General features: G+C 36.6%; 2 protein-coding genes across 2 annotated transcripts; one reads left to right on the forward strand and one right to left on the reverse strand.

Annotated features, from left to right (window-relative positions):
• The first annotated feature begins 598 nt into the window (after nucleotides 1-598).
• LOC136972122 (uncharacterized) lies at nucleotides 599-1,817 on the forward strand. Its single transcript, XM_067266671.1, has 4 exons — nucleotides 599-648; nucleotides 713-1,011; nucleotides 1,076-1,210; nucleotides 1,716-1,817. The coding sequence occupies exons 1-4, from the start codon at nucleotides 606-608 to the stop codon at nucleotides 1,815-1,817; spliced, it is 579 nt and encodes a 192-aa protein (XP_067122772.1). The 5' UTR covers nucleotides 599-605.
• A 1,250-nt stretch (nucleotides 1,818-3,067) lies between these two features.
• On the reverse strand, nucleotides 3,068-7,642 carry LOC136972123 (uncharacterized). The gene is made up of 5 exons (XM_067266672.1): nucleotides 7,424-7,642; nucleotides 7,227-7,343; nucleotides 3,746-3,909; nucleotides 3,309-3,657; nucleotides 3,068-3,223 (listed from the first exon to the last, which is right to left on the reverse strand). The coding sequence occupies exons 1-5, from the start codon at nucleotides 7,622-7,624 to the stop codon at nucleotides 3,068-3,070; spliced, it is 987 nt and encodes a 328-aa protein (XP_067122773.1). The 5' UTR covers nucleotides 7,625-7,642.
• Nucleotides 7,643-14,919: the final 7,277 nt, after the last annotated feature.

The following is a 14,919-nucleotide window of genomic DNA, read 5'->3' on the forward strand; positions in this document are numbered from 1 at the left end:
CATAATTCATAACTGTCATTTCGGCAAGGTTTTATGAGTAGTAGATGTCTCTTCAATATCGGCATGCACTTCCATGTCTGTTTTCGTTTCAATAACTGAATATTACTCATTAAAAACTTAAAATTTATACCAAATTACATAGAGTTATTAATTAAATTAAAATAGATTTAATTACATATAAATTAATTATCATCAAATAAATATATTAAAAATTAGGAAAAATAATTTCAAATTAAATACAATTACTCATAGTTTCATTACAGTTTTAATTTTATTAAAATCAATTAAAAAATTATAAAAGTGTTTTAAAAATACTATAAAGCAACATTCCGTTATTAAGTATAAAAAAGAAATATGGATAATACTAGAAATTGGTTTAAAAATGATAGTAAGTGACAATAAGCTAAGTAAGCTGACCAATCGCGTGATCAATTTAATATGAAATGAAGTATGCTATTGGTTGTATAACTGCTTGTTATCTAGACGCCCTTTATATTAAAATTTGTAAGAGTTATAAACAATTATGCAAATGAGCTACATTTACGATTCGAAATTGGGAAGGAGTTTGTGTTATTTACATTTATTGATAAATTAACATTATATTAATGACTACCGTTGAACAGATTCAAGCATTGAAGTTTAGTACAGGTAAAACATTCATTATTTTAAACAAATTTCGTAAAATATTTCACGAAATTTTACTTTTTTGCAGATTCGTTCGGAGTTAAATGTGTTATTTGCGATTTTCCACAAGGATGGAACGATTATTACGGCAATGTTACTTGTAAAGTTTGCATAAAGTTCTTCTTACATTTTGTCATTTCTAGAAAAGTGTCATCGTGTCCGCGTAGTGGAGATTGTTTTAGGTTTCAATCTGGAATATGGGACTGCGTACACTGCATAATGGTACAGATGTATTTATTTGGATTAAAAGCTTCAAGAGTTGGAATAGTTGGTAAGAGTTGCTACATGAAACAAAATGAATGTAATTTGCATAAAGTGGACACAATGGTAAGAATTTCGATTAAAATGAGTATTTTATTTTAATTAAATTGAAGAGTTTTCTCTGTATTAGGTTCCAATAAGTGAGGAATGTAGGAAAGAAGTGAAATACTTTAGAATGCTATATCAGAGAAAGATGATGATTTGTACAAATTGGTTATATAACCATCCACTTCCTCGTGCTATTCGGAAACAAAAAAGAGAAAGGGTAATTATTTTATATTATTAAATCATTAAAATAAGTGACAATATGCACGTGCTAACAGCTTTCATTCCTTGTTATATGTTGCATTGTTCGAGGCATGATAACGATTTTAAAAACTACAAAAGTTAATTATTATTTCAAAAGTTTTGTATTAATTAAAACCATTCAACACAGGTTGATGGTCTTGTGTTTGAGCCTGAATTAAATTGATAGAATAAAGCAATGACACTTAAGATCTACCAGGGAGTGCCTCCCAGAGGATTTCTGGAGGGAACTGGTACCTATTTAGGTGTTAGACACGTAAAGAAAACTCCTGGAAACTCCATGCTATCAGTTCGTTGGTTTTGCGCGTGGAGTTTTCTGGGTTTTCTTCATATTCAGATGCTAGTTTCTCATAGAAAATATTTCTGGGAGGCGTCTTCTAGGCGGATTGGACTTGCATTGGTTTATCCATCCATTCATCACAATTTAGTTTAAATTGTAAACTTAATAATTTATCTTTATATAGCCGAAGATTATAAAGAAGTTAGTTATTTTAAAACTAGTATCTAATTCTTTGCACGCGCACGATGTCCTCATGCTCGGTTCCTTTTACTGTGATTTTTTTTAAAATAAAAACTAGAGAATTACAGCAGTTGTACTAGTACATACATATTTTAAAAATAACTAGAAAATTTAAAGATATCTTTCCGAATTCATTTTAACATGAAGCAATTATTAATTTATGGAGGTAAGGGTACAATTCTAGGTCCGAATGAGAAGGTTGGGACTTTAACAGAGCTGTAGAGAATACTGATAGGAACAAAAAAGTCTAATAAACCATGGGTGTACGGGCGACCCTTCCCGAGATACAGGCCCCTCAAAATGACTATATGTGAACTTTTCGAGACCCTCAAAAATGGGGTAAAATTTAAACGTGAAAATTTTCAGAAGTACAACTAAAATTTCTGTTTCGAACGCTTTTTGTTACAACTAACTAGAGACTTTTAAAAACCCCTAAACACGAGGGTGCCACCTCTCCACCGCCACTTCCAGGGAGCGCCGTCGGAACTCGCCGCTCTCTTCGCGAATTCTGTCGGGCGTTTAACGGCAGTCTTGCCCAAATGAAGCCCTATTCTAACGACACTCGTTGACAACGACCAAAGAAAAGCCCGATTAACAAGACGAATTAGGCAACGCTTTCTCCAATGCCTCTCCTACGTAAACAGAGAGCGCTTCTTCTATTTCGAGCTATCTCTAACACGCTCTAACTGCCGAAAAGGCCAAGAAAACAGTTCATGTACTCACCTTCGACAGAGTCTCCTCCTCTCGGTACATGACGACGTCTAGCCTGTTTCCGATCTTGTGTAGAACGGGGTGAGGTCACCGCCTCCTCCTCGGCTATGTCCCGGAGATCGACGACGACGAAGATGGTGTCCGAACAATCGCATATAATCCAGGTTTCGCATACAAGTATCTTTCGGTAACGAGCACTATATATATGCACACACACACACACACAAGCTTCACTGTTCGCTGGGCATTCTTCTTCTTGGTTAAAAGGCTTGCTTGATATTGTTCAGCTGGAATGGACGTTCAGATGACGCACCCATTCCAGCCAAACAACATCGGGCAACCCTTTAACGAAATTCTCGGCATAAAAAGTTTTCCTTGCGTTAACACTCAAAGCTGCAAAGAGCAATGCTTTTCGAACATCAGATGTCTTCTGTTCCGTTTCGATCTAAACCTGATCGCGCTTCTATTCAGCTTCGATCTAAACCCGATCGCGCTGCTTTTATTTCGCTGTCTCTAACACATTCTAACTACAGATAGAAAAGGGCAAGAAAACAGATTCTGCACTCACTTTTAACAGCGTCTCCCCTAGCTTCTCCCGCGACGTCCTCCTCTCACTACCTGGCGACGCCTAGTCTGTTCCTGATGTTCTGTAGGTGAGGACGGGGTGAGGCCGCTGGTCCCCGCCTCGGCTAGGTCCTGGGGGTCGATGACGAAGGTGGTGGTGGTGGCGCCCGATGTTGTCTGAAAAATCACATAATCCAGGTTTCACATTCACAAAGAAGTATCCTTTGGTCAGCGCGCACTATACACAGACTGCACTACTCACTGGGCGCTCGTCATCCCCCTGCCGTTCTTCTTCGTCGCCCTCGTGCACGGGAACATCGAAATAGGGCACGTCTGGCGGCAGATGTTCATCCACGGGCACACCGATCGTCTGGAGTTGCAGACCCTGGCGACCGGGGCCCGGGTAGACGGCCACGATGTCCCGTAGAAACTGCCGGAATTTGGCCGATGTTGTTGGCCACTGGAACAGGAACCGCGTCCTGTACACGTACGTGCAGGTGTAGCTTTGCAGGCTCCTGTCCGTGCGGAGCGACTTGATGGACTTCTTCAGCCAGCGATTTCTGCACTCGATGTTCTGAGTGTGGGCCTCCGGGTCATCCGTGTCTACAAATCTACAAAAAGAAACAGATAAATGTCGCTTCTCCATAATGCCCGTTTATTTCTTTCAATTAGCACATAGAACAGGTTTCTGCTTCTTACCTCCTGGGACCCCGCTGGCTGTGATTGACGATCTTATGTCCAGAGAAGCCCAAAAAAGCCGCACAACCGCGATACTGGGCCGCGCTGTCAGAAATGATGGTAGTTTTTGGAGCGATGTATCTGAGCATGTGGCTCCACAGAACTCTTCTGCTTTTGTTGTCCACCTGAAAGAATACGACAAAATATTCCAAGAAGTAATTCCAAGACATCTCTGTAGAAGGCCTGATTAACTGTCTGTCTGAAGGTAAAAATTTGGTTAATGTTACCTATGGTTCCAAGATGGCGGCTCGTCTGATTCCAGCAAGGAAACAGTGGAGACGCACATTCTAACCTAACCTAACCTATTCTAATAATTTTGTTGGTAATAATTATGGTAATTTGTTAGAATAGGTTAGGCCAGGCTAGAACGTGTGTCCCCACTGTTTCCCTTCTTCTATTTGCTGGAATCAGAGACAACCCGCCATCTTGGAACCATAGGTAACATTAACCAAAAATTCTTTGTGCACAATTCCATGACTATCAAAAAATTGATAAGCGTAGTGTTTACCCTGGATCTTTGTGTCACATGGACACCATGTTTCTTGATGACATCTCCATAACATCTCCACACCAAGTGACATCTCCATAAGCTTTGGTTAAATCTGCAAATGTCTCAGTTGCGGATGTCTTCAGTTTCACACAAAACTTACTAGTGTAACGTTGTTCAAGATTTTTCTCCATTTCAAACATAATGATGTGTTAAAACATTATCTTACACAGAGATTGTGCACATTTGACTTAACCAATCAACTTGAAACAGGTCTAGACATGCTGCTAAGATATCTAGCAACATGAAAATACCAATTAATGATGTGTTAAGGTGCACAGTCATTAAATAAAAAATCAGTACGCTTACTTTTAGGACAGACCTCGTATAGTACAATGTTCTCGGATAACAATTAACGTAATTCCAATAATTTAAAAACGGTAGAATTCTTTTTGAAAGGCTCAGTATATAAAATTAGAAAATCTGATTAATTTATAACATGCAGCGCTAAGATTCATAGTTACATTATACTACATAATTTGTTGATCTGTATATCATCATCATCTTATGAATTTTTATAGTTAATGATGCTTAATTAATAATACTTTCATCATTTGTTCAGTCATGCTGATAATGTTCTGATTTAATTATTTAAAATTATAGTATCGAATGTATGGAAGACCTACACAAATTATTACAGCTTATCAAATTATATCTAAAGAGTATGAAAGGTGACCAAAATGCAATTTTGGAAATTCAAATTGTATGAAGTATCATCATCGCATATAACAGTATATTGAAAACTCTAATTTTCATTACTATATTATTTCTGAGATAACGATGGACAACAGAATCTCATTTCAGTGCAACAGCACTTTGGTTATGGCATTTATATATAAACTAAAAGATTTTTGAATTATATGAGTACAATTATCAACAGCAAACGTTAACATTAGCGAGGTTGAGGCCAAAGCTTTAAACACGAAAACGTGCACGTCGGACGTTCGGCGTCGCCCTCCCGCAAGCATAGAAGCCCGACAATGACATTTGGAATGTCGAGCATGATTCCACTGACTTTCCAAATGCCACTGTCAAACCTCTAGGCCGACAGGATGGCGGCGCCAAACGTCCGACACACACATCTTCATGCCCAAAACTTCGGCCTCAACCTCACTATTAACAGAATAAGATAAACTCATTAATTATAAACAAACATAAGGATGTGCATGCTAAACATCTGCACAAATTTCAAAGTTGTTTAAAATTCATTTATTTATTTTAAAAATAAGACTTTTCGATTTTATACTTAGAGAGTTAAAGAATTGATGAAAGAATTATAAAAAAAAAATAAGATAATGTTAGAACACAAACTAGCGGGACATAAAATGATTGATGTGAAATTAGGTTGTACAAGTAAATATAATTGTTATATTCATTACAATCAGTATGACAACACACACAACCATTGCTTATTTATTTGGAGGACAAAGAGATTGTCAAGTATTAACTTTTTTCACAAATATAAGATATTCTTAATAGGGCAAATAACGTTTCATAACATTGTAATTTTAATATTTTTATTAAAACCGGTAGATTTAAACTAACATACGATACCAAATCTACCGTTTCACCGGAAGAAAATCAAGCATGCCTAATAAACTAAACATACTTTACTGTATATACACATCAGAATAAAAATATTATAATTATTGACATATATCTGAGAATATATTAATTAGTCATTATTAGTTGATTCAGCAAATTTGTAGTAGTTTTGAATTTTTATTATAAACGATAGAAACCTAATTTTTATATTTTTGTAATTTTATGATAAAAATCCAAAACGTAATTCGTAAACTTTTACAACATATAACGTCATCAAATTTGCCTCAATAATAGTGGACAATTAAAGTTAACATTAAAAAGTTTAACTCAAACCAAACCAATAAAACATACTTTAAAAATTTTAATTTTAGTATAAAGGTATTTATACATTACAAGTTAATTCATCTACATAATAAATAATAAAATTATATATTTTTTTTAAAACAAGGTAACGCTTTAAATGCATTTGTTTTTTTTAAATCTCCTTATTACTAAAAATATATAATGACAAAACATTTTGAAATGACTTGTTTTTTCTCCATAAAATGAAATAAAAAATTAAAGAAAAATATGAAATATATTAAGAAATAGACACTAATCAGTTACCTGTGGTTGACTTCTTTCAATAAATCCAGCACAGCACCGTGGATGGTCAAGGCTTGAGGTAAATTCCAGCAGTTTTATATACTGAGAGCCCCAAGCTGCCACGGCAAGATAGGCAAGATGCTTGCGGAGCCCATCCCAAACTTTTATTCCTACCTATCCAGAATCCTCGTTGTGAACGTATCGACAGTCTTTGATTGCAAGCTCATTGCCTCAGCTGCATTGATATTATTTTTGTTACAATAACTGGAGATAAAAGTTCGAAGACGTACAAAAGTTTTCTCAAGCAGCTGTTATGCCTAGCAGTCGCACCAACCACAGGTAAAACCCTTTAACCCCACAGGACGTTCGAGAAGGATGGGGATGACATGACTTTCGCTTTATTACTGTTAAAGAGGGACTCACGAAGCAAGCTATCTCCTCATAGAACACGGCCAAGATCCCACAGGAGGTGGATTTGTCGACCACCCCGCATGGGAAGGATGGTATCACCCAAATTTCCTGGTTCAGAGGCACGACTTATATTATTGCCAATCATTACAGTGTGCCTCCAATCCTCGTGCTGCTACATCAGTAGCAACTAATATGGGAGAACGACCAGTACGAAATTCATTTAGAACCCAATCTCTTTCAGGCTTTACGACAAAATATAATCGAACGCGTCAAAACTGCACCAATGTCAGTCGGACTGTGCGCCTTCCACGATAAGTAAAGAATAAAAGGAAATAATGTTTCGCTACTACTTACATGCCAGTACATCAGCTCTCGTGTTTCCCGACAGTAGGCACCAAATAACGTTATTTGGGTGCCTACACCTACGCGGCCGCGGTTGTATTTTCGCCTCCGGGTGAAGGTCTCGTCGATCTGAAAAGAAAGCACATTCATATATATTTAATATAGACATAGGCATTTCGGCAAAGTCAGAAACGTGTGTCGACAGTCACCTCGACGTGCATTCCTTCACCGCCAAGCTGGATGTTCTGCTGATGGGAGACGAAAACTTCCGCAACTTCCCGGCAGAAGTTGTACCAGTCTACCGCTGTTGCGAGGGCCACGTTGCATTCCTGTGCGGCGAGGGTGACCGGCTCCTGCTTGACCCACGAATATATTACCATTAGTACCTGTAAAATACAAAGAAAACACATCTGTTATACATATGGCATCGTAATCGGCACGATCAAATTACAGAAATGCGGAATGTCGTGTGATAGACAACAGACAGTACTTTTCGGTTAGCAGGGCTCCAGGAACTCGTACAACTCTTCTTACGATTTAATTGTAAAATGGCATTTTTTCGTCTATTTTACAATTCGAACGTAAGAAGAATAGAAAGTCTGCTTTCATCGTTTTTCTAACTTGCTTTTCTGGGACTTGTAAAACTGTTTTTAGCGAAATCGAACTGTTCTTTTGCATGTTTTAAATGAAAATAAGTCGCAAATAATTACAAAGGTGACTTTCTAAGTGAATGATTCGACTGCTAACATTGGTATGGAGTGGCTGACTGAGAGAATGCTACCGAAAAATACCGGACTGGGAACCGCCGATTCTGTGAGAAGTTATCGCGATCGACTGTAATATCATACTTTCTGAGCGGAAAGCTTCACTCTTTCGAAGAATGTATTGTGGGTGGAAGACAGGCTACCGGTGTACACGGCCCTCTGGACGGTGCCGCCTGTCCGTCGTCGAACTGTTCTTTTTTCTTTCAGTTTTTCGCAGCGGTAGACGAATCCGAACCTCTCAGGTGGAGCCGGTTCCTTTTGCATGGGTCCTGAAAAAGTACGACAAACACATTGAAATGGGTTAGATCAATAGTGAAACGCTGCCCCGCGAATATTGACTGTTCCTGTACATGCAGGAATCAAGCGATGCTTACCTCCGCAATGAGGACACGGCGGAATGGAACCGGTTAGGTCCGGATGTGGCACGAGCCCCACAAGATGGCAAAATTTCAGGGCGTCCTCTTCGGTGGGGAGGTAGGTACGAAATTCGTACGAGGTCAAGTTGTCAAATATGTCGTCGGGATCCACAACGGGAAACGCTGATTTATCACAGTTGAATGGCATTCTACAAATACAAGTCAAATACAAATACTCCAAATACTGTAAAACACTGATTGCCAAATACTGCTTTGCAGTATTTGACAATCAGTGTTATACAGTAGAGCGCCGTTAAGCCGCGGAAAGAGCTTGGATTCCCAATTTTGCACTATCGCAGATTAAATATTTAAATGCTGGCTTACAACTTCAAACAGGTATTTATAGAAGATTAGTCTTATATTTATCAATAACAAAGAAAATAACTTACAATGAAATTCAAAGTAGAATGGCGAAGATCGAGAATAAGAACTAGAATAACGAATATCGAGAATAACGTAATTCACTTCATTTCATGTAATTTATGCATTATCATAAAATCCTTCGGCCGCGGACCACGTAAGCCACGGCTGAAATATTGAATTATGGGTGTACTGTACGGGGGAGCTTTCGCGAGATCCGAACCCCCCAAATTGACTATATGAGAACTTTCGAGACCCTCAAAAATGGGGCAAAATTTAAAAGTGAAAATTTTCGGAAGTCCAACTAAAAATTGCGTTTCAAAGGCTTTCGGCAGTTTGGACCCCAATTACCGCGGGTTAACGGCGCTCTACTGTACTGAAAAATTTGTAAACATAGTCTACATACCTGTACACAGTTGTGAAACTAGGAACAATGGCCCGAAGGCGGCGTACGGGCTTATAAAACTTTGGTAGGCCGTGCCGCGGTCACGTGACCAGCGGCCAGCTCGCCATTGGCCGCGCGAGGGGCCCGCTTCAACTTCGCGGCCTAGGTGCGGCCGCGTGGTCGGGCGCGCTGCATCTCTGGCGGAGGTTGGGCCCGCGTGGACGGTCAGTCATGCGCAGTGCGTTCCTCGGCCTCGCATGCCTGAAATATGAGTTCCGAATAGGTTCTGGCAGAGCGACTTGACGGGCGGTTGTGTACGGGAGTGGACCGGCGCCTGCCAGGACGGGGGTTCGAATCCACGCTCAGGTAAGAGGTGCAATAATAATAGATACTTGTATTTACAGGCAACAGATTGCGACTCCAGACGACTGCAGGCGGGAGACTTGGCCCGCAGGCCACATGCGAGGGAAAGACGGCTGCGGCGGCGCTAACAGAAGGGAGAGGCGCGAGCGGGGGGCTAGGAAAGGGGGGCACGCTTTTTTTAAACACTGAGAGGCGGAAAAATCGAAAAAAAAAATATTCGGTCACGTGACCCGGCTTTTTTGCCCGCGAACCCGCGTGACGTAGGCGCAACTTTCGAGGGCTATATCTCGCGAAGGGTCACATATAGAGGTTTGGTTCTTTTGACTTCTTCGCTTGCACAGGGGGTCGACAATTTCCCCCCTCCCGCCCACTCATTCGGACCTAGAATCTTGCCGAGGTAAGTACAAAAAGTATTTTAAATACAGTTAAAAGATTTATTATAAGAGTTTCTTTTCTTAGCAGAACAACAAGAAAGTGTCATTTCTGATCTTCGTGATAAATTAATAACAGCGGTTTAAACTTTATAATGTATTTGACAAAGTGTATCGATATCTTCCTCCCATTCCCGAATAGGATATTAAATTTAAAGTTAAGTTTAAAACTTATTTTTTTACTGATTCGTTAAATTGTGTTTATATGTAAATACTTACGAATGTTCTTGTACCTTCTAACATTTTGTGCTGATTGTGATTGTAGTTTCGTTACAGTAATCGAATAAAAGATATTTAAGGTTCAGTAGTTTGTGTGTTTCTCTTTATTTTTGAGTAATTACAAGTAGAAGTTGGTTAATCCAGCGTCTACAAAACTCCATCAGTGTAACAGTGGATAATACGCCTGACACCTGAACACTGGTAATTGAAAATTGTCTCGTTCGGCCGCGTGAAATTTTCTGGGTTTCTTTTACGTTTCGAGCACCTAAATAAGGTCCAATATTCTGTAAAGTTCGCTGGAACACACTCCCTTCACAGATAGTCGAAGTATTGCTTTATCTTTTTCCATCAATCTACACTCTACAGCAGCGATCTCAACCTTCATAGCTCCGCGATCCCCAAATAGTAAATAAAAATAAAATTAATATCTCGCGACCTCCCACAGAAAGGGTAACAGTAAGCCTTACTATTACTAATTGAATTTGGTTAATGTTACCAATGGTTCCAAAATGGCGGCTCGTCTCTGATTCCAGCAAATAGAAGAAAGGAAACAGTGGGGACGCACGTTCTAACCTAACCTAACCTATTCTAATAAATTACCATAATTGTTACCAACAAAATTATTAGAATAGGTTAGGTTAGGTTAGAACGTGCGTCCCCACTGTTTCCTTTCTATTTGCTAGAATCAGAGACGAGCCGCCATTTTGGAACCATAGGTAACATTAACCTTGAATTTTGACTGTAATTATAAATATAAATTTTTTTAAATACAGCGCTAAAAACTAAATACAGGAATTGTCTTTTATCACTCGAAAACAATTTGCTTTCGTGTGCTTCTAACGTAGGTCCACGTATGGAGAAAATTTTTAAATGAAAAACATGCAACCATCACATTAATTTCTTTTCTTTACATGTGTACTTATTGTAAGTAAAATGTTTATAATAATGATTTTTTCTCATAAAATGATTTCATTATTGTTTCGCGATCCCCAGGTTGAGAAAACGCTGCTCTACAGGAACAGGATGAGGTCAGATTACGGAATGCTTTTGTATTTTCCCAAAACTTTACAAGTTAATTGAGATCCTAACGTTACGGCTTTTTCTGTACATTTCGTACCAGTAAACGTTGCTGTATTGGCTGAAAATTAATCAATCAATCAATCACAATGGGGTTGTGAGCAGTTTTGTACATTCCCAGTTATCTCTTTTATTATAGGAAGTGCACGGACGCATCTGGATTAGCGAAATACTAGCATGCCCGTTATTATCCAGAAATTTGGTAATATCGGTAACTGTTTAAAGTTTATCAGATTAATGCATTTATACAGTACAGCATATGCCATGTATATATTGTACTGTACAATATGCATGTAATGTATAGAGCAGAGGTGGCGAACCTATAGCACACGTACCCAAAGCAGCACGTAAGGAGAAATCATCTGGCAATTAACTTAGGCAGATGAAAAATCGAAATCATATTTCAATCATCTTTTCTATTTATCACCTGATCACCCCTTTTTCAATCAGCTTGTTTACATTTATTGTAATTAAACTGTTTTTGTTAATTTTAATCTCATTACTCGAAGTCTAAAACTTTGGCACGCATAAACATTTTTAATGCTAAATATGCTTACTATATGGCACGCGGGCTCAAATGTTTGCCATTCCTGGTATACAATCAACAAGGGTTAGATGGTGAATCGGGTAACAGAGTAAACGCGTTTACTTACTGATAGTTCCACGTAGATATATCGTATTAGTTTAAAACCATGCATGCTGTATATGTCGTTTACGTAAAATTGATGAAAATAAATATAAAATAGATTGAGTAAATCGAATGTTTTTTACAGAATTGAATTTTTTACAAATACTATCAGCTCGAAAATCTTAGGTCAGCGAACGACTTTTATTTTATTTAATTATTATTATTTTTTGTATATAATATTGTGGAAGCTTGATTAATATGTCCAACCAGTAATCATTCGAAAATAATAGAGCAGACTCTGATAACAACGTTCACTAAATGTCTCATTTTTATGGGACAGATAGTGAACCGAATTCATTTGTCCTGCTTCAGTCATCGAAGATGCAAAGAGTATAAGCCATTATTTATTGTGACATCGTCACGTCGAGCTGTAATTTTTAATCATGTTTATAATTTATTTAATTTGAAATATATGCACTCCACTTCAAATTAGTAGTGTTTTACTTCTGTACATTATACTTTTCCGTTAGAAATCGATTTTTTTAAATTTTTTTTTATCGAAACACACTACTTTTTCTACTTTGTTGTTTTGTTTGATATGATAAAAAACATCAATTCAGTCAGTTTGCTTTAATAAAATTTATTTTCTCAATCACAGCTTCCAGAGCCTTTTCCACCATAGTTTACTTTGCTGTACAATACTACACAATATATGCCATATGGATACGATGTAAAATTGATATTCATAATGAAAAACATTTAGTAGTATACTTTGCTTAATACTACATTTATAATTAGTCGTAATTACTTTAATAATATATTTATCCTACAGAAACTAGTAAAAAAGGTAACAATATTTATAAGCTCTTAGCGAACTCAGACAAAAAAGAAATTACGATCCGATCCGAAACTCTTCTCTGTTACAATAATTGATATCGATTAAAATTTAATTACTCAACATGCTTTACAAGCACATACTTTACAAGAGAAGAAACTAAATTTGCCGTTAGGTGGGTATGAAAGATGCACTTGTACATGAAGTTAATACAAACTGGAATTTAGATTATAATAATCTTTACCAGATTATAATAATCTTCACATTTTTCATATTATAATTCTTAAAACACAACAATAATAACTGGAACAGTAAAGAAATTTGCATGAAATGTTTCCAAACACCCTGTTCGATAAAAGTTCTTATATATAGATTGAACTATTCTCAAAGTTGCTCCTGCAAACACCTAATTTACTTATTTTAAACTTGGGGGAAGAAAGATCTTCATTCATATCGCTTGCTTTATATTATGACAATTTTCTGCTCTTACTTTAAGGCAATCTTAGGATTACCGGTTTAACGGCTTCTTTCACTGGACTTCACCAGTTTTTGATGAATATGCATTGTCTCGGATAGTATTGATAAGTGATACGGAAAAAACAAAATTTTCAGTATTAATTAAAGCTGGCAATAGAAAAATAATACCAAATAACATGTTTGCTCGAGCCGTTGTTGAGACCGTTGCTACATATAGTTAATATGCTGGTTTGTTGTAACTTTCTTACTAAACGGCAATACCGTTTCCAATGCGGAATTCAAAGCGAAAAACGAAACAATAAAATTTGTTATAACTTTTAACGAGTATTCATTATTTTTCTTCATTTAATTGGCAGAATTGTTTTTTTTTAGTAAATTAATTCGTAAGTTTGGACCGTATGTGAATATACGGATTAAACAGAACTGTAAGGCTAAAAACTGGTTTTATCTACTTCTGTGTTCAAGAATTTTTGGAAACCATTTTTCGATTTAAAAAAAAAAAAAAAAAGCATTATTGATGCCATCTGCAGGAGATGAAAAAGAGCTTAAGAAAGTAAGAAATTTCTTCATTTCAGATTAACTGAGAAATCGATATAAAGTGTAGATTTTTTGATGCCTTCAGACAATGTGAGAAAAAGTCCTTCGATTTAAATTTGATTAATTTCTATTAAACTATACTACGACATAAAATACTATAGTATTATTAGTAATTGTTACCATTGCTACCATTGCATTGTAATTGCTACCTCACCATTATTATTGTTAGTACAATTGTAATTCTATTATTGACAATAGTACACGATATGACTGGTACAATTAGTAATTTGTGATGTGTCGAGTGAAGGATCACGACACGCAACCCAGCACCTCTGAAAGAGATAAAACTGGGATGCTAGAATGACTCACTAATCTACTACAGTATATTTCTACTCTCACTTGTAATGTTTTTATCTAAATCTATCACAATACCCTTTTTTTACCTGTAACTCTATCTAATGGGTTCTCCACACTAGTTACGTATCATACTAAGCATATTTTGCTTTATATAATCTATTGTATTGTATTATCATTTCAACGCATTCTCATTTCTCCTAATATGATTGTGTTTTTGTCATATGATCCATAGAAATTATTGCATTAAACTAAGTTAAATGGTGAAAAGCTTTCATTCGCACTGATAGTGGGACGGGGTAAAGAGTATAATCTAATTACTAATTGATATTTACAAATTTTTACCGAGTGGTTAAAGAATTATTCTAAATTATTTTACGAAATTCTTTCGATTTGATTTTAGAGATGCTTTATTTAATTATTAATAAATCTAATGTTCTTATTTTTTTACATTTCTGTGTATATATTGTCTGCTTCTACCTTGTTTATTAATAGAACTTGTTATATACTCTCTTCCCAGATTCTACACCAGTATAATAAGTCCTATTAGTAAATACGGTCTGAGTAGACAATATATACAGAGTAATGTAAGTTGTGTTCATCGTTGCGAATCTTTGGGCACACATCTACATACACAGAGGGTGTAGGTAGATATATTTATGTCATTTTTTAGTGTTAGGATAGAGAACGTTTATACTGTTAAATTATAATAGTTATCATCACATCAGAAATCGTTAATATATAAACTACTTTAGCAGAAATTAAACAGGAATAACGGAAAATGGAAAATGTTTCATCATTATTTTAAAACAAAATAATACTCCGATAAATTTAATTGATATGCTTTTCGAAAGTTATT

Source organism: Centruroides vittatus, unplaced genomic scaffold (genome assembly GCF_030686945.1).
Source record: "Centruroides vittatus isolate TY-2023 unplaced genomic scaffold, ASM3068694v2 contig_281, whole genome shotgun sequence".
NCBI classification, from domain to species: Eukaryota; Metazoa; Arthropoda; class Arachnida; order Scorpiones; family Buthidae; genus Centruroides; species Centruroides vittatus.